This window comes from Cyrtonyx montezumae, unplaced genomic scaffold (assembly GCF_038088225.1).
Source record: "Cyrtonyx montezumae isolate F1298 unplaced genomic scaffold, pur_monq_1.0 scaffold_7, whole genome shotgun sequence".
In the NCBI taxonomy this organism is placed as follows: Eukaryota; Metazoa; Chordata; class Aves; order Galliformes; family Odontophoridae; genus Cyrtonyx; species Cyrtonyx montezumae.
In genome coordinates this window covers 28,514,516-28,534,645 of record NW_027072078.1, presented here as the reverse complement: position 1 = coordinate 28,534,645, position 20,130 = coordinate 28,514,516, and the positions used below count along the sequence as shown (strand labels likewise).

The window sequence follows — 20,130 nt, the reverse complement described above, 5'->3', positions numbered from 1 at the left end:
GTGTGACAGAAGTTCTGTTGAAAGCATAGGTTTGCTGTCAGTCTTATCTGAAAATCCATTTTCACCAGTCCTAATAGGCCTGAACCCTGGCAACAAATGCCGGCCATGGTGACAAGGATCCTCAGAGTGTTCCACCTTAACATGTACTGTTACATCATTAAATCTTAACAGTCTCTTTTCCTTCCTTCATATTCCTTCACTGGTATATCAGTACAAAAATTAGTGTAACACATTTGACATTTTAAGGCTTTGCTCTCTTGCATTATCCTACTTTCTGGAGACCATCCTCGTGCCTATTTTCATTAATTGATTCCCTTCCCTATACTTAGAAGATAAATCTATCACTATTTACCTCAGTTTCACCTAAGTTAAATATGCTGGGTTTTTTTGTTCGTTTTATCAGTTGGAGTAATTAATTGTCTATGTTTAGATCTTTAGCCTTAGTCTTTTGACGCTGTCCTAGTTAGACGGCACAGAGTACAGGAAATATTGAGATCACATCAGCATAGGAGTCACATATTTGAATTCTGAAGAAATCTGGCTGTAAATTTGCAGTGATAGAAAACAGTGCAGCCCGATTTTTACTTTTTGAGCTGTGAGTCTCCGTAAATTCCATCAGAAATCTATTTACTCTAGCAATATAAGAGATATAATACAAAGCAGGAGCTTTGAAGCCAGTATTTTCTCTCATTGTCTTACCTGTAGTACTTGAATATAATTCTGTCTTGATAATTGTTTTGTTATTACCAGGTTAGATTTTCCTAACAGCCCTTCTAAAACTTAAACATTATATCATGTAAAATACTGTGTATGTAAGTCCAGAAGACAACAAAATGACTGCATCTATATAACAGAGTAATATTTAACTGAGAGAAAAAAAAAAACAATAATTTGTTTGGATTTAATAGATTTTAGCTCTTCGTCTTGATGGTTGGTCACATTATATGGTGTACCATTCCGTTTCTCTGCAGGGATCTTCTGGCTCCATGTACTTCAGCTGTGGTATTTTAAACTTTCATGACAATCTCTTTTGTTCTAGTACAACAAAATGAGGACAGCAGCATAAGAATCTGTATTGACTCTGGTTTTCTATCCCATCCAGAGAATACTGGGCTTCCTGGGATCATTATAGTAGTCAGCCTTTTGTTCAATATGTGTATTTGTAATCCCTATGTTTTCTTTTCTGTCACAGGTTTTTCATTATTCTTATACAGCTTCATACGTGATTTACAACATACACACACGGTAGGTCACACTGTTTTTTCAATTTGATGCCACTGTCACTAAATCTATAAATAAAGTGATGGCACAGTATTCAAGTAAAAATCTTTACTTTCTTTTCAAGGGAAGTTTGGGAGTTAAACCCTCCAGAAGTAGAGGATTCAGTATTGCAGTATGCAGCATGGGGTGTCCAAGGACAGCAGCTGGTAAGCACAGCCATTAAAAATACTATGAAAAACAGTTTAATAGTTTATTTACTCTAGGCAGAAGTAAAAACAAAAATCAGAAACCTTAAGGTAATTTTTATTGCATGGCTTTTACTTGGAAGTTGCATTACCTGGGTGCCGAATGTTAGTATCATCCTGTGTCTTACTTAATTTCTTTGTTAGTTGTTTTCTTCTTGTTGTTGTTTGAGCTTTATTATTATTTTTCCTAATAAGCAAAGTCTTTAATTTTGTATTTATGAAAGAGTCACATCTTCATCTACATATACACCTGAGTAATTTTTGTGATAGCCATGTTTATGGCCATGACACTAGAAAAGAAAAATTGAAAGTAAATTTTTTAACTGCGTGATCAGTGAAAACTGTTGACAATAGCAAGAAGCTTAACATTCAGAAGTGGACGTGATAAATCCAATCAGTTATTTTCATTAAGATAATTACTGCCAAGATAATCTGTGCTGCATTGAATTCTTAGTGATAAAAACAAAAATGCTTTGTTTTATATATTGTTTTCTACCGAAAATTCAGTCTTATTTCATGAACATGAAAACCTCAATACTAGAAGTGAAAAACATTGATTCTTGGGACAGTGCTGATTTTAGTCTGATCTGAGCTGGTAGATAAGAGAAAGACTTACAAAAACCTCTAAGGTTCTACTCTATGAATAGTGAACTCACATATCTTTGAGGTAGATCTGATTATCTAATTACTGCTAACAGGCATGATCCTAGAGCCTTTTTGAACATATGACTTGTTTCTATAGATAGTGTCTTGCTTATATCATTCATCAAGGTGGTGCTAACATTAAAAATGGTTCTGGTAGGAATGCATTGTATCAAGGTAATGGAGTCAGGAGGGAAAAACATAATTGGAACATTCTTGATATGCTTTAATAATAGACTACATTAATTTTTCGGTAACAAGAGCATGGTGATAAAATTGATGGTAACAAATATGTAAGTAATTTATGAGGTGGTTTATGGAATGCAACAGTTTTGCAGGTTGTAACAGCTTGGTGATGCATTTTCAAAACAGGGCAGAAGTAAAAACCATTTTAAATTAAGTTGCTGTTGATAAGACTTTATCTGTGCTTTTCCTCTAATCTAAAGTGCAACTAAAAGTACATTTGGTGATTACTGAGAAGTGAATTTTTTTTTCCTGAGATTTCTCTTAATGACTGCGACAGACTTAACTATCAAAAACTTCAGAAAAAAGTAATAAATCAGAATAATGCTGTATCTGTTCTGCTTAGGTTGTCATACTGGAAATAGGTATGTATAATTTTAGATACAAGCAGAGGTTGTGTCCTATTAAGTCTGGGAAAAAAAAAAGTAACCAGTCTTTTTTAGGTACAGTCTTAATCATCCAAAATTGACAAAGTTTGCATAATTTATACTTCGATGAAGATAATATTACTTCTCTTCTTAATGTCCCTAGTAAAGTTAATGTCATGCTTTAAAAATATCTTCTTCACTGTGGGCTTTATGGTGCCATATGGTCTGCAAGAGTTGGATTTATTATCTTTGATTAAAACACAGGATCTGTGCACGCTGAATGATACCATGTATTGCCATATAGATGTGGACCTGCGGTGACAGCATACTTAGGATCACTTTGATAAGAGTCTTTCATAAGAAGAGTGTCCTCTTGGAACTATTTATATGGTAAAAGGTTTCTGAAGTGCAGAAGTGCATTGTCAAATTACACTTGAACTTGAGCATTCATGTAGAGGTAGACCTCTGAAAATGAAGAGGAACAGCACCCTTCCAGTTTGCACTAATTTTGTGCTATGACTGGTTGAAAGATCTTTGATTAAATAGTTTGGGATAATATATGCACTTGAATCAACTGTTTGCAAGAAATTGACTACAAATTAAATTAAATTGTTTCCAATCTTTACTTCTACAGAAGACCTGAGGAACAGTATAGCTGATCCAGGGATCTTAATTTGAGTTACTCAAATGTGGGAGAATTTTCAACGGTTTCAAATAGATAATATAAGCAGAGGAAGAGTTTGAGCAGGAAAGTTTATAGGAAATTCGTACTGCGTAGGGGAGGGACATGGTGGCAATGGCATGAAATACATTCTTGTGAAAATCATATCTAGTGCTAAGTTGTGTACAGTTATGAATAGTTTCTAGGATTGACTAATGGGATAGCAAGCCACGTGTGACTGGTGAAGAATAATAGGTAGCTTTGTATCAAATATCAGATGTCTGTTTTGAAGTTACCACAGTGGCTATGAGTTATTACAGTTTCTTGCTATTTACCTAGAGTAGTACATTCTCTAAAGATTAAAAGTTCAGAGAAACACCTGCTGTTTGAGTCATGACATTTTGGTATAAAACTGAAAGTGTTTCCCTTTTGGGAGGACAGACTCTTCTCTAATGTGTGAATGTATTTTAATGTCACAGAGCTGTTATTTTGAGGACTGTTTCCAGGGTCGCACTCTGTGCTAGATCTAAAATACCATTTCTGTGCATCTTGATATGTTAGAGAATTGTTTATGATGTTCTTTCCTCTTTGGTCCTCTGCAGTACTTTGTAGCAAATGTTTCCATGCTGGAGCTGACATGGAGGCAGGCATGGTAGCACTGGGGAGCAGGTGAAGCTGTCTCCCTGTGCATATTTGTTCAGTGAGACGAATTATAGTAGAATGTAAAATTTGATTTCCAGTGTATGCAGTTGTCTATGAAAGATACAACATTCCTCCATAACACTTGATGCAATATGGATAGTTTTTATTGTCTGTCACCAGAAAGATTACTTAGAAGAGCTATCACTGATGTAGAAATTCTTCAGTTTGTCAGAGCTTGTAAGAAAAAGTTTTACATAGTTGACATCCTAATTTCACTCTTGGTGGTACATGTTTATTTTGTATGACTTACTTTCTGTTCACTTCTGTGAACAGATCTCCATGTAAGTCACATTGCAGAAGCTTGGTAGCCTTCTTCATCAAAATTTGATGCCATCAACAAGAAAACATTATTAAATGGTAGGACTGAAGGTGAGCTTTTACTGTGCTGTAACACAATTTAATTCGTCATTGTGTAGAATTACCTATTATCCTATACAGACAATGAACAATTTGTTGACTGGAGCTGAACTGTGGATTCAAGTTGCTCTCATCAAATGTTGGAAAATATTTAAAATATTAGAGAGCAAACTTTCCCTCTTGTTCCAAGATCAGAACAGGATAATCATAATTAATGAGGCACAGAATCACAGAATTGTAGGGGTTGGAAGGGATCCCTAGAGATCAACAAAATGAGAAAAAAAAGTCTAAAGAAAAAGGACATCACTTTCTATTAAAACTAAACAAAACCAAGCGAAAGGAAACTCATCAACAAAACAGAGCCAGACTTGATTTTAGATAAACATGCTTGTGTAAGAACTCTCTGCTTTATTCTCATTCAGCATTGTCCTAGCTGTATTACTTGGAGGTCCATTTTGACTTCTTATCAACACTTACAGCCCCTCAAAAATGCTAATGCCTTCTGGTCTCATGACAAATCCTTTCCATCTTATTTATTCATTCCTTTAAAATACTGTTTTAGTTAATACTGCAGAAAAAAAAATTCACTGATATTGTATTATTTTCTGAGGATCCAGGTTAACCACAAGACTGGGCAGATTCTTTAAGAACAGTGAGTTGCTATAAGCTTCATGTGCTGTTTGTTCTATCAAAGTTCAAAACACAACTACTATAAAATCAGTAACTTTCTGGAAAACATGTGTTGTGTTTCATAATTAATGCTGCAGGCACTTGGCACCCCCTCCTGGCAAAAATTCTTCTGTTTGCAAATGATGAAAATAACTCAGGGTTCATGAGCCAAATCAGTAGCCTAATTAATGCTACTTAAATAAGCCTTAAATACATTTAATCTGTTTTGTTTTCAAAGTCTTTGGATCTTTGGACTTGAAGTATTTTAATATGAGTAGCTGAAAATGACAGATGGATTCATCCTTCTTTTTGCTTATGATGCTAATGAAACAAATGACAGTAAAACTGAGAAGAAAATGTCATCTTTAATTTATTTTAAGACCTGGAAATAAACAAGAACATTTAAATATGACATTAATTTTAAGAATGATTATTTTTATTTAAAAAACTCACTGGGGAGGTCCTTGTGCACTGGAACAGGCTCCCCAGAGCAGTGGTCACAGCTCCAACCTGATGGAGTTTAAAGAACATTTGGGCATCACTCTGAGGTCTATGAGTTGGATTCTAGGTGATCCTTTTTGGAGCCAGAAGTTGGACTTGGTGACACACGTGGGTCTTTTCCAATACAGGATATTCTAAAGATTTTGTGAATCTGTTTTCTTTTCCAAATATTCTACCCACAATTCTAGATTTCATGTGAGAAACTTTTTAGATGAAATATACTAAATGGTCAGATGCTGTTACGAAATTATCTGGAAGACACTTAACTAGCATACTTGCAAAAGATTTCTGCTTCTTTTATTTTTGATACCAAAACTGATTTTGTTTTTTAGGGTCACCATTGAGCAGATAAAATATTATATTTCCCTTCACATCAAAATCAATTTCCTGATGGTTGTGAGTGAAACTATACTGTTCAGCAATCTGCTGCTAAACATCAAATTTGCTCTTAAATTTCTCAAACCAGCTTTGTAAAATGTAACTGTTCTTTGGCTTTCCATTTAAATTATTAAATTCAAATAAAAAACTGAATGATTAGTTTCTCTGAAGGTATTCTACAGAACTAATTTCCATCTTCCATTATTAATTTCAATGTGCCCCTTCACTTAAAAATAGAATTGGAGAAGATTAGTGCTAAATGCATGCTCTCTGGTTTCAAAAGTGATACTCAGTATGAAATAATTTTTCTGCATCTCAGAAAAAAGGAAATGGAGAATGCAATTTGGGCAGACAGAGAAAAATACCTGTTAATCAAAGATTGGATGTATTCCATAAAGGTTTTGAGAGCTGTAGAGAGCATGAACATTTTGAAGTGGAAACAAGGCGTTGCTGAACACAGGAGTTGCTTCATCACTTAATTGCTTAGTGAAATGCAATGAATGTGTCCTGGTATTAAAGGTAGCTTTAAAATTCCAAGTAGTAAAGGTTAGGTATTGCTAGCCCTTTGTGAAAATAGCTGCTTGGCTCTGTTTGAAGGGCATGAAGAAATAATGAGAAAATCATGTTTTATAGGGACATTATTCTTACTACTGCTGTTTTTCATGTGGAACAGTAAAAGGCCCAACATTTTTTATAGTGAATAATTTGAGAAGGGAGATAAAAGATGTTTATCCTCCCCTTTCCCTGATTCTTACAATAAAAGATGTCTCCTCTCCTCTCTCCCTGATTATTCTTATGTTGTCACAACTCTATAATGTAACTAATGTGCAAGTCAGTTTCTAAACCATACAAGTGCACTTCTGTATCCATTTTCATATCTGTAACTGTTTAGTAAGCAAATGTGTTGGAAATCTGTCATATCATCGTGCTAGAAAGCTAATTATTTTTTCATATAGTTATTTGTTTATATATATTTACATACAGTCACTCAAAAGCTTATTTGTTCATATACATTTACAAACAATCACTCAAAGGCATAGATGCAAATGTTTGGTAGGAGTGATCACTGGGATTGGTCTTCATAGCAGTCTGCAGGGAGTGAAGAAGGCAGAAGTACTTCTCTCTCATCTAGAATGTCCTGTTGTTCAACTTATATTGGTGTAAGAAAGCATATCTGAATATTCACACTTAATTCTATTAGCTAATACTAACTGCATGTCCAGTGGCTCATAAAATAGGATTGCTGTGCTTCTTGTGTGAAAATTGCATCACTTTTGGTAATGCAGAAACTAAGTCTAAAATTCTTTAGAAAGAGCCATCCAGGAAAACTATACAGTCAAAATAGGATTGTACTCTTCTGCTAAATCAGAACTGGGGAATGAGGTAGCAGGATTTATTATGGACTATATTTTCACAAACTCTGAATCCACTCAAAAGCGTTGCAGGCAAACATATAACCATGGATCATATAATATTCATTTTGTCAATTTATACTTGCTATCGAAACCAACTGAACTTCAGTAAAAAACCCACCAAACTCTTATACCACAGAACTGGATGGAATTCGGTGAATGTCATGTTCTAGAAAGGCACCTTAGTTAACATGTCAAAAAAAAAAAAAAGAAAAAAAAAAGAAAGGGCAGTTCTTCCTCAGTTTCATTGGAAAGCAAGGATGTAAGCATCAGATTTATTGTGGAATTGCTGACATCCTGTGAGGTCAGCCCTGGTGTATTCCTTGTTAGTGATAACTAATCTTGTAGCTACATTATGAGTGCGTGCTTGCTATTGTTTATAGTTGATTTATAAACGTTCTAAATTGTAATTAGATATAACAGCCTTGTAGATTGTTTGCAGTTGCTCAGAAATGGTAGTGCTAACACGTTACTGCGATGCAGCGGCATTAATCTCAGCAGCAGAGAAGCTGTGGCTCAGTATTCTGTTCTTCATGCCATGTATGGCATCTTGGTTACTGCCAGAATAAAGTTGACGTATTGCAACTGACAAAAAGAAAAAAAAAACAACTATGGCATATGACATTGGGTTGTACATGTTTTGAGGTCCAAATGTTTCATAGTGATCAACAGCTGCTTGCTTTGTTCTTTAATTGCAACATAATCAAAGGGACTGAAAGCTCCCCCTGTGAAAATTCCTGCCTTGATCAATCATAATCTTTAGAAAATTGGTATTTTTAAGAATGAATATAGTTATTATTGCTTGTGAATATAATCATTTTGCTATTAACTGTTATTTGCTTCCTGCCTCATTTGGAGTGTGTCTGATGATGTTGAAACAAGTCACAAGAGGCTAGATTTTTGCCTAACACTACACTTCTCCACTGCTCTTAAACAGATTTTACCTGCTGTACCTTTTGTCTGTGTAATTTAGTGCTGATGGTAATGGTGCACATGGAACTGTGGGGTAAGAACTGTAGCGAGTTGGAGCTGAACTGCTGCAAAAAATTTATGCCAGTGTAGGTGGTCCTGCAAAATAAAGAAATGCTGGGAGGATCATAGTCAATCCACACTACCAGCGATGTTCAAAGCACTTGTACTGCAAAATGTATCTAACATTAAAGCTTGCAATTGATTTTCATGGGAGGTCACATTCCAAATAGACTACAGATGCAACATCAGGAAAACAGATACCACAATACTACTTTGCAATACAATTCCATAAAACCTTCCCTGAAATAGTCCTCCTGCAGCATATGTTACCTGAATAGAAAATTCTTGAGGTGAAACGATACAACAAAAAGTGTGATCACAGTGGGCAAAGTCACTAGTGAATACTCTAACCATCTAAAATTCACACTTTTGAAAGTAATGTAAGCTGCTTTCCTGTGTCTTATATTATCCGAAGCATAATAATTCTCTTTGGTTCTGGAGATACCTGTATCATCTGTAAGAAAGATGTTAGCAGAATAATCACTTACAGCAATCAAATTTACTACATTTTTTTGTGGGGGGAATAGTTTCTTATCTTTTCTTTTGCTTGTTTCTCAGTGTGAGAGTGTCCCACTTCATTTTCATGGAGTTTCTTGTTCAGCTCATTTCCGTGAACAAGAGTGGCAGACACCAACCTATTTACCTTGCTACTTTTCCAATATGTGTAAAGCATTCCTGGAATTCAGATTCTTCTTCCAGGTGATTTTGGTATGCACTGGCTCTCAGTTTCACATATATGGAATGGGAAATCCAACACCTATCTTCTTCTAATGTATATACCCATGCGCCATCATCACAAGCAAGGTGGTGATATATCTGTACCATGCCTGCAGTATACTGTATTGTGAGTCATTTGAGTGGCTTCTGTGCCAGCACTTAATTCAGCAGTTATCACAAAATTGTAGGGCTTGGAAGGGGCCTCTGGATACCATCTGGTCCAACCCCCTGCTAAAGGAGGTTCCCTACAGTAGATTGCACAGGAAAGCATCCAGCTCTGGTCAGCCTGTTCTAGTGCTCCATTTCTCTCACAGTGAAGAAGTTCTTCCTTGTGTTAGCATCAAACTTCTTATGTTGGTGATTAGAAGTATCCATGCCTCAAACGATAAGAAGAAATTAGCTATATGACTTCATAACGCCACTTCATCACAGAAAATTTAAGAGGCATTTCTTTTCTGCAACAAAATGAAGAACTTGAAGGGTCTCTGTGCTCAGCGCAGCACATGCCCTGTGGCTTTTGACCATAAAGGAGCTTAATTATGGACTAGGATGTTTGGATTGCCATCATGGGTCTTCTAACTGGGTATAAGAAATACCTGTTCCATTTTGTTTCAGTATGTCCAGTTCTCCTGAATAACTTCAGAAATTGTTTTCTTACCAAAATAAGTTTTTTTTCCCCTGTGAGAGGAAAAAGGAAGACAGGAGTTACATTTGTGTTGCATCAACATGCAGAATATGTCATCTCAAGTACACCTTGTTCTTCAGTGGAAAGCTGCTTCAACTTAATGAGATTCAGTCAAGGGAAAAGGGCAGAAAGGGGTATTTACTTTCTGTAACAGTGGCTGTAATAATGGTCTGGCAATCCTAATTTCAGTCTGTAAGTCCCAGGGGTGTAGTAAGTTAAATCATAAATGGCAAGAAAGCATTTGTTTGGATCTGAAGAAGAGAACAGATATTCCACCATGACTAAGAGTAACACAATCTGTAGCTCTATTAGTTCATAAGTTCATAAGTTCATAAGGTTGGAAGGGACCTATAAGATCATCTAGTCCAACCATCCTCCTATCACTATCTCTACCCAACTACTAAATTAAGTCCTTAAGCACCTCATCTAAACGCTTCTTGAACAGCGCTAGGGATGGTGCCTCAACCACCTCCCTAGGCAGGCCATTCCAGTGCCTGACCACTCTTTCAGAAAAGAAATGCTTCCTGAGGTCTAATCTAAATCTTCCCTGGCGCAACTTGTGGCCATTCCCTCTCGTCCTGTCATTACTTATCAGGGAGAAGAGGCCTACCCCCTCCTCACCACAACCCCCCTTCAGGAAGTGGTAGAGTGCTATAAGGTCTCCTCTGAGCCTCCTCTTCTCCAGACTAAACAATCCCAGCTCCCTCAGCCGCTCCTCATAAGACTTGTGCTCCAGGCCCCTCACCAGTTTTGTTGCCCTTCTCTGAACACGCTCCAGGGCCTCAATGTCCTTCTTGTAGTGAGGGGCCCAAAACTGAACACAGTACTCGAGGTGCGGCCGCACCAGAGCTGAGTACAGGGGGATGATCACCTCCCTGCTCCTGCTGGCTACACTATTTCTAATACAGGCCAGGATGCTGTTGGCCTTCTTAGCCACCTGTGCACACTGCCGGCTCATGTTGAGCCGAGCATCAACCAACACCCCCAGGTCCTTTTCCTCTCTACATTCTTCAAGCCATTCTGCCCCAAGCCTATAGCATTGCATGGGGTTATTGTGGCCAAAGTGCAGGACCCGGCACTTGGTCTTATTGAACCTCATCCCATTTAGCTCAGCCCAGCTGTTCAGCCTATCCAAATCCCTCTGAAGGGCCTCCCTACCCTCAGGCAGTTTGACACATCCTCCCAGCTTTGTGTCATCTGCAAACTTACTGAGGGTACACTCAATTCCCTCATCTAGGTCATCAATAAAGATATTAAACAAGATGGGCCCCAAAACTGACCCTTGGGGGACACCACTCGTTACAGGACGCCAGCTGGACTTAACTCCATTAACCACTACCCTCTGGGCACGGCCCTCCAGCCAGTTCTCCACCCAGAGAAGAGTGAACCTGTCCACACCACGGGCTGCCAGTTTCCTTAGGAGAATACTGTGGGAGACCGTGTCAAAGGCCTTGCTGAAGTCCAGGTAGACTACATCAACAGCCTTTCCCTCATCTACCTGTCTGGTCACCCAGTCATAGAAGGAGATGAGGTTGGACAAGCACGACCTGCCCCTGGTGAACCCGTGCTGGCTGGGTCTGATCCCTTTATTGCCATGCACGTGTCGTGTGATCTCCCTCAATATCATCTGTTCCATAACTTTCCCTGATACCGAGGTCAGGCTGACAGGCCTGTAGTTCCCCGGGACAGGCCTGTAGTTCCCCGGGGAACTTTGCAAAGCAGGAGCGATTAGAAGCGATTGCATCTGTCAGGGCTTTTGAGGATACTGAACAGTGGTAGAAGAGCTGCCAAGCCAGTTGTTTATTTGCAATGGTAGTTCAATGAGAGATACTGTTGCTGCTTTGCAGTGGGGTTTTTTTGTGTTTAGTTTTTAAGTTGGTGAAAACTTACTGTAAGTTTCTGAATTTGAGCTATTTGAATAATTTTTTTGATATGTGAACTGGAAAGTGGTAAGAAAAATTTTAAATAAAAATAAAACTTACCACCTTGACAGCAAGTGTTGAAAAACTGCAACCAAATGGTGTCTGTGTGGATGCAGGGGGATGATTTTAATTTCTTCCTGTAATTGTGTCCCATGTTAATTCAAATATTATTTACAAATTGATGTAAGCACAAAGGTATCTTCATTTCCAATAATTGTGGCCAAAATAACAGTGGGTAATAACATTTTAATTTTTTTTTAATAACCTAAAATTCATTTTTAAATATCTGATAAGGTACCACTTATTTATTTGTTCATTTAAGATGATTTGTTTCTTCTGTACCATGCATATGGGATGGAATGTTGTCCAGGAAACAATGGACGTGGGTGCTGTGTGTGTGTGTGGTCATACAGTATAAACATTGTCAGAAAGTTCTGAAATCTTGATTGATGTACTTACTTCAGTTAATTTCTCCTCATAACATTCATGTATGAGCGCGCATATTTGCAAGTTATAAGTACTAGTTAACTGCAGGTTACATTGGCTGTATCAAAGCCATTTAGTCTTTGCTTGCATGTTGTACTCCTTTAGCTCTATCCTGGAGAGCAAAATGAGTCCAAGATGTGAAATAATCAGTGCTGTGACAATGTAGTGCTATGCCTGGAATTGGAGAAGTCATGGTTTGTCTCTAAAGAGCAAGACTTAAGTATGAAATTTGCTGATCAACTAAGAAAGTAATTATTGGACTTTTTTTGTCTTGTGAATAGCTGATAATATTTGTACGAACAGTTACTAGTAAAAAAACACATTTCATCCAGAAATTTACTGACTGTTCTAAGGATATTTGGATTTGGCCATGGTTAATTTATTGTAAGAAGACAGAACCAATATTGAGAGGCAAACCAAGATGGAAAAGCATCTTGAAGCTTTTGAAGAATTAATTAGCCAACTAATGAGCTGGCAGTCTTACAAGAAGGAGGAATGGAACTTTGCCTTGTGCTTATGAAATGAGAAGTTTGATGTAACACATGCTGTGATGTTGCTGTCTGCTGTGATTTTGGTAATCTGATTAGCCATACTTCCTAGATGAATGCTTAGTAGTGTATTTGTTATGAAAGCTCCTCTGCAAAGAGCAAATACTGCAATTGAGTGGTCTGTTATGCAGTATGTTGGGCTCTGAAGACATTTGTGGTAGTCCAAAGACTGTGATCTGTGATTTTTGCCAGTGTAACAAAGCAAATACAGCCTCAGTTGTGCCACCTGTCCATGCTTTAAGTCAATGTCTTTAGAGGTATTATCAACTTTTCTGAGTTCTGTAGCCAGCAGCTTCTCCTCAATGCCTGAACATGTTCTTCTGGACCTAACTAGAAATTCTGGTCTTGTCATAGATCATATTCCCTCTTTGAAAGGCAAAAAAGACTGTCATGTTCTCTTGAATAAGAGAGCACTGAATCTTTCTAGATTGAAGCAAATATTTATATATTTATTAATCACAGGCAGAATTTCCTCAGTTCATAGTTAGGACTGTAAACTAAACAGGTATAGACTAGTGCTTGTATAGCTTTTTTTATACCAAAGATGTATTAAACAGATACGTTCTTTGCAGCTGTAGCTTTAGAGTTTGACCGGCACCTTCCTTGAACAAGATACGTATCCCAGAGAATACATATAATGAAAAAGTGGTTGGTCATGCCATTAGTCACACTCCACCATTACTTTCCTTCAAGACACGACTACTATCTTTTAATTTCAAAAAGTTAATTTCAGGAGCTGTTAAAACTTAGGCAAGGGGAAATCATGGGTGCAAAGCCTATTGATATGTGCAGCATGCATTACATATTTCTTTCATAGTACATGGCAGAATGTAGTTGTACTGTTAGAATCAATCAGGAAGTCAAACAAATCTGCCATATTGAAACTCTGGTGGGATTTATTAGAAAGAAGCACTCATTAAGTTAGGAAAAGAAGTGCCTAATATATTAACCATTATGAGATAGGTTTCCAAGTTCTACTTATGATAAGTATTAGGACAAATGTAAAGGCTGAGCTGACTAATTTTCTTATGTTTCATTGGTTAGTTATTAGTGACTTCTACTATCAGTTCCTATCAAGTAATGTGGAAGCATTAAATCAAGGATGTGCAAGCTGGTTTCCTATAGCACAGCTGTGCTTTATCATGATTTTCAGACACTGAAAGGTATGACACAGGCCAAGAAGTTTATGGATGTGGTAGAGTTGGGGTACATACCTTCAGTGTGTCGTGGATGAGTTGCTTCTAGACCCAAAAAGGGTCCTATTCATATTAGGAACAGCAGTAACAATGCATTATACCTATATTTATATACATTTTAAAATATATATATTACCAAGAAGTGACTCTCTCTCAACTGCCAGTTGCTGGCAGTTGTTGGTAGAGGAGCTGCTCCACCTTGCAGAACTCAAAGCCTTGTTCCATTGCTGCTCTTGCTCAGAGTAAGCAATTGTACCTCTGCACAGCTCTGCTGCTTCTGATACCTGTATGGTGAGTAAAAATCTTGTCCTGTTGCTAATAAGTTATCTCATAAGAGTGTGGTTATGCCTGTGTTTCAGTGGAGAACCTAAAGGGAAAAAATGAAGTTGGCTTCTGTCATTTACGTAAATACATGCAATTGTGAAACATTGCAAGCAACAAATAACTGTTTTTGAAGAAATCAGTTTAGAAGTTGGTTTATGAAAGAGCAGTTTAGAGGCTGACAGATGTTAAAGAAAGGGAAGTATTGGTGCAGTAATTAGAATATCAGGGCAAGCAGAGTTTCTAATTCTTCACAGTCAGTTGAAATATATTTGGTCATTATCAAGAATTAATTTCTCACTAATCCAAACTATTCCTACAGAAATTGGAAAGTAGTTATTGAAATAATTAAAGGAGTGCTATGATTTTGTTTGTCATTAGTTTTTGAGCTCGATGTATTTAGCTCTGCCACGTGTCTTAAGAAAACACAGTCACATAATTTTAGAGATCATCCACTTGGATGCTTACACCCTTTGAGAGCATTATTAGCAAATAAAAATAATTTATATAAAAATATAAAAATTATGTATATGTAAATAATTTGGAATAATTTAGAAATTCTTGGAAAGTAGTTGGTAAAGAGAGGAGGCTTAGGAAAAAAAAAAGTATAGTAATACTTTCTAAGATAGCATAGCCTGGTTCCACTTTGTGCCTTTTCAATTTATTTTCTTATCATCACACCTAGAAGCTGTGAAAGCATTTTGGGCACAAAGCCGCTGATGTATTCCTGAGAGTACCTGGCTGATAACACAGTTAGCAACTCCTCCTTTTGATAATGTTGGAAGATTCAGTAGTTGCTATGGACATTTTAACACTTACGATGTAGCAATTAAATTCAAGTGTACAGCATCAAAGAATGGTTTGGGTTGGAAGGGACCTCCAAGACCATCTGTTTCCAAGCCTCCTGCTGTGGGCAGAGTTGCCAACCAGTAAATCAGGCACCAGATCACACTGCCCAGGGCCCCATCCAACCTGGACTCAGGCAGCTCCAGGGATGGGCATCAAGAACTGTGCCAAGGCCTCACAACTCTCTTGGTCGAAGGTGGTACTTAAGAAAAAGTAAGAACTAAGAAACTAAGAAAAAGCCTTCTAGTTTTACTTGCTCCAGAATCTGAGTGGATTTAAACTAACAAGGGAAATCTTTAGTTTGGGTCATGGCCCAGAACACTATGTACAAAGTGATTAAGTATGTGAAAGTCTCACTCTGGAAATGTTTGGGTTCATGTTTAGTTTTTACTTTTATTGCTTTTATAAGTCAGGATTTTAAGCATGTTTATTGGCAAGATTCTGGTCGAAGAATAGTTATTTTGTTTTGATCAGTAAGTGATGCGCCAGTGTTGTGATCTGCGAAGTGCCTGCCAGTATTTGATAGTTCAAGCTTCTCTTGTAGGGAAAGTAGTCTGCTAAGTCCAGTAAGTCCAGCTACCTACTCAGTCTTTCACGAAATTTTAAAGACCAAACTTGGGGAAAAGAGCTTAGAAATTCAGCTTCTGTGTATTGCCATACTGCAACAAATCTGCAGCCATTGCTGCCTCCTAAAACAGTATTTCAACCTAGTTTTTGAGTTCTGAATGGAAACCTTTATATTCTAATGAAATATATATTAAAAAAAAAGGGAAAAAAAAAGGAACCTTTGATGTTTTAAGGGGAAGGACGGAGTCTGACAGGGATGTTGAAAGACTTAAGACTTCCCCTGCTTCTGGTCTCTAATATAGTGTTGGGTGTTCAAAGCAAGCAAAATCCACTCGTGTCTTGTGAACAAAACCAGTTTCAAATGGTGATTCATTATAATTCCAGTGATTTTAGAGTACTATGTGACATACCATATAAATACATTAGGAGTTACCATACAAAAATAATTCACTATGAGCATTACTTAGACATTGGCTGCGTTGCTTTGGCAGAAATATAAATGGGGAGACGATAGAGAGACAATTTTGCAGACACTAGAGCAAAGAATCTCTCAAGCAACTACTGTTGCCTTCACCATGATGCTGCCACTGCAGCTTTGCAGCCTGATTTGTTGTACTAGTGCAAATTGACAGTTTAACTCCAAGTCCTTATTCCCAAGAGGTGAAGGAGAAAAATAATTAGCAGTGAGCGCTTTGACACAATCAGGAATGGAGGGGAATGCATGCCTGACTTCAGGGTTAGGCAGCTCTGTTGCAGACAGCGTGCATGTAGCCATTTCTGCTGGTACAAATAGCAGTTTGTTGACTTGATGTGGCAAATGGCACCTCCTGAAATATAAAAAGTATTCACATTGTAGATGAGATTAAAAGATCAACCATAATGGTGAGTGTTTCTGAGATGTTTTCACATCTAAAGCATGGAAATATTGATGTTTCAGAACAGTACAGGCACTGCAGAAGTAGCCCTAAATCATCAGTATAGATTTACATGCTGGTTAGTTATGTGGAGAAAAATGGATGGTTGTATTTCATAAAATGTTTTGCAAGAGAACATAAATTCATCATTTTTAATGTAAAATGCAAGTAAGGCGTGAGTTTGAGGATTTCTAGGGAGAGATCCACTTAGTGGCTTTGAAGTTCCTAAAGGAGTTTAAAATGCTGCAATCCATATATTTAAGAAAAAATAATGTTTTAGAGTAGCTCTCAAAGTTGAAAGAACGTACAACACAGGTGATGAGGAGAGATGGGAAGCATCAGATGACAGAGTAGACTGAGAGGATTGTGAAGATGTTCGTAGGTTGGCTGTGAATTGGTTGAGGATGGAGATGATCGCTTTATGAAATAAGTCGAGGACTAAAGCCAAGGAAGCTGACAACTGGTGGCATAACAATGAGTATTCTATCTGAGATATTTACTTCTATGAAATGTGTCAAATGAAATTAGCAATGCCTGCTAACTAGCAATAACAGGATTAAAGATGTTTTCATGGTTCAGTCATAGCACAAGTAGGTCTTAATCCTGTACTTCGACTAACAAGGGTGGCTTTAAATGACAATTTTTCACTGCAGAGACAAAACACTACATGCATATTCACCATTACAAATACAAATGGCCTGAAAATGGGAGGGAGAGAGGGAAAAGTAATGCTTATCATCCTGAAAAATTAATTAGTTAATTCTAGTAAGTTAAAGGAACTTAAAATAGTATCATTTGATCAAGTAAGTGTTTTTGCAATCTTCTGAAAGCAGTTGCTAAAATGGGAAGAGATGGTCAGCTGTAAGAAATTGCTCCTCACTAAGCAGTGATCGATATAGTGCTTTGCATTACTCATACTATCTGTAATTTAGTTTGATAATGGTATTTGTAGATCACTTTGATAGCATGTGCTGGAATAAATTATTTTATTTTGCTTAGTTAAGTAATTAACTGCCTTGTTATTACTTCTACTTGTTCCTTTTATTTTAGGAAAAAAAAACAAACAACTTCTTATGTGGAAATATGTATTGAATATACATTGACAAGAAGTATTTGTCAGTATTAATTCAAAAGCCTGCTGTTGCCAGTGTTCTCAAATCCTTATTTTCTCTTGGCATTAATGCTGGATCGTGTCAGCTTCCATAAATTGTCAACTATATAAAATATTGTTTATTAAACTAATTATAATTATTGGTCAGTATATTTTGGATTATTCGAACTGGATCAAATGTTTTTATTTCTGTTTTGATCTTCCTGTGGAGTTTGATTCTGATCAAAGTAGCTGTCCCAAGTCACCCTTGTTTAACAGGAAGGGTGAAAATCATTGCAGTGCTCATGGTATGAAAAATCTAGGCTTTATTGCTTCATGCAGGGGAAATCATGAAGTGGCTACTGTTAGATATCAAGAAATGCCATTAGTTCGGGGTCTCATAGGAAAACCTATTTCAGATAGTAATTTAGAGGAGGAGAGAACAGCAGTAACAGCAATAATAATACTTAGCTCTCTGGTTAGTATTTTCCCATAAGTCAAGTATGAGAGAATAATAAATGACTAGGCTTTTAGAATGCTCTTTGTTGGAAATATATTTACTTCATATTAGCTGTCCCTGAGACTCCATATATCAGCATAGAATGATTAAATCCTGTTACACAAATTTCATTCTGTGTATTACTTCTCTTGTGCTACTAGTTGCATTTTCTTAGCGTAATATTGGTATTAGATTGATTCCATTGTGCAGCTGTGCAAAGACATATGTGACTTGAATTTCACAGGAAAGCAAGAAGGAAAAAAACAACAAAAAAAACCAAATCAGATAATTAACCACACCTGGGGAAAATGTCTCCAGTGAAGAAATTTGTGGTAGCTCATAAAGTGTGTTGCAGTGACATGCTTGAAGATTTCCCAGTGGATGGCAGAAAGGTGGTGATACAGCATTGTGTGATTTACTTTTGCTCTCTCAGTAAGTTTCCACACTGAAATAAAGGTACAGCTTGCATTTATGATGTATGTGCTGTGCTGTATGTACTTGCACAACTGTGTCTAATTCCCTGGCTAGAAAGACAGTTTATTAGATAAAGTGGAATAAGTGGAGTTTTTGTATCTGTTCAACTATTATAGAACTGGCCTCCTCTACCATTCTGAGGAATGCACTAATGTTTCTTAAAGTGAATAAAAATATTCCAACCATAAAAACTATTTCAAAGTAAGAATTTAGCCTAGCATAAGTATTAAGGGTTCTTTCTCTGTCTAATTTGATAAAAAAAGGAAATATTGCCAGTGTCAGAGGAAACTCATGATGAATTATTCTGTAGACTGCTTTGAGCTTGAGAAAATTCTGTCCTGCTTGCTGATCATTCATTTATATCTACCAAAATATTCTTTTTGCTTTCCATCCCTTTTACTCCATCCAGATTTATATTTTTGAAAATAACATCTACTACCAGCCTGATGTAAAGAGCAGCTCATTGCGCCTGACATCTTCAGGAAAAGAAGGAATTATTTTTAATGGAATTGCAGACTGGTTATACGAAGGTAAGCCAGACAGATATTTATGTTTATTAAAACAGATGAGAGGTTCTTGTACGTAACCAACAGCAAAAATCTATTTATTTCAGAAAATGCTGTCTCAGGTTGCTTTTGCTTCTTTGACTTCTCAATTTCTTGTGAGATTACTTTTGTATCTATTCATACTTTCTTATTGAATGGTGTTTTGCATATAACAGTACTTCATGAGAAAGAGGAATTTATTTCCAACCAAACTGCATCAGCTGAACTATGAATATTAGATGGTATGTTAAGAATACATTTAGTAGTGATATGCTAAAAGCAATGGGTTTTCACTACCTACTTCAGTGGGGCTGGCATTTCAAATAGAACTATTAAAAAAAAGCTAAACACCTTGTATGTTTTCTTTATTTAGAATAACTCCATTTGTACCTTTCGAGATGTTCTGGGTTTGCACACAGTTAAGGAGAGAAAGGATATATTTTGATGCTTGTGTGAACAACTATGCCAGTCCATTTACAATTAAAATATCCTAAATCGAAACACAGAAGGATCGTAGCATAGAAGCAGACTTGGCTATATTTTCCTTCTTTTCTGCTGAATACATATCAGAAGATTTTTTTTCAGCTGTGAGTTCTTCAGTATTTGGTGTTCTGGGCATTAGCATGACCTGCAAGGGACTCCAGCCTCAGAAAGCAGAGGCAGTAATATTGCACTTGACTTCAGGAAGATTCTTGAATCCAATTTAAGTGTTTCAGCAAGTTTTTAATATTGTCATTACTGCTACCTCAGCAGCAACTGCTGCTTTTGTTTAAAGCAACTCAGGATTGACTTCAGGCGCTGGACTCAATGATCCTTTTGGGTCCCTTTCAGCTCAGGATATTCTGTGATCTTCTGAAAGTGTGCTTTTTTCTGACAAACAGTGCCAAAA

The 20,130-nt window shown here is 37.0% G+C and overlaps 1 protein-coding gene across 1 annotated transcript in view; it reads left to right on the top strand.

Annotated features, from left to right (window-relative positions):
• The window catches only part of DPP10 (dipeptidyl peptidase like 10), a 197,629-nt gene that overhangs the window by 137,379 nt on the left and 40,120 nt on the right, over nucleotides 1-20,130 (top strand). Inside the window, exons 6-8 of the mRNA XM_065750344.1 lie at nucleotides 1,193-1,245; nucleotides 1,346-1,427; nucleotides 19,106-19,226. Of these exons, the coding sequence (XP_065606416.1) occupies nucleotides 1,193-1,245; nucleotides 1,346-1,427; nucleotides 19,106-19,226 (256 nt within the window). The remainder of the gene's footprint in view (nucleotides 1-1,192; nucleotides 1,246-1,345; nucleotides 1,428-19,105; nucleotides 19,227-20,130) is intronic.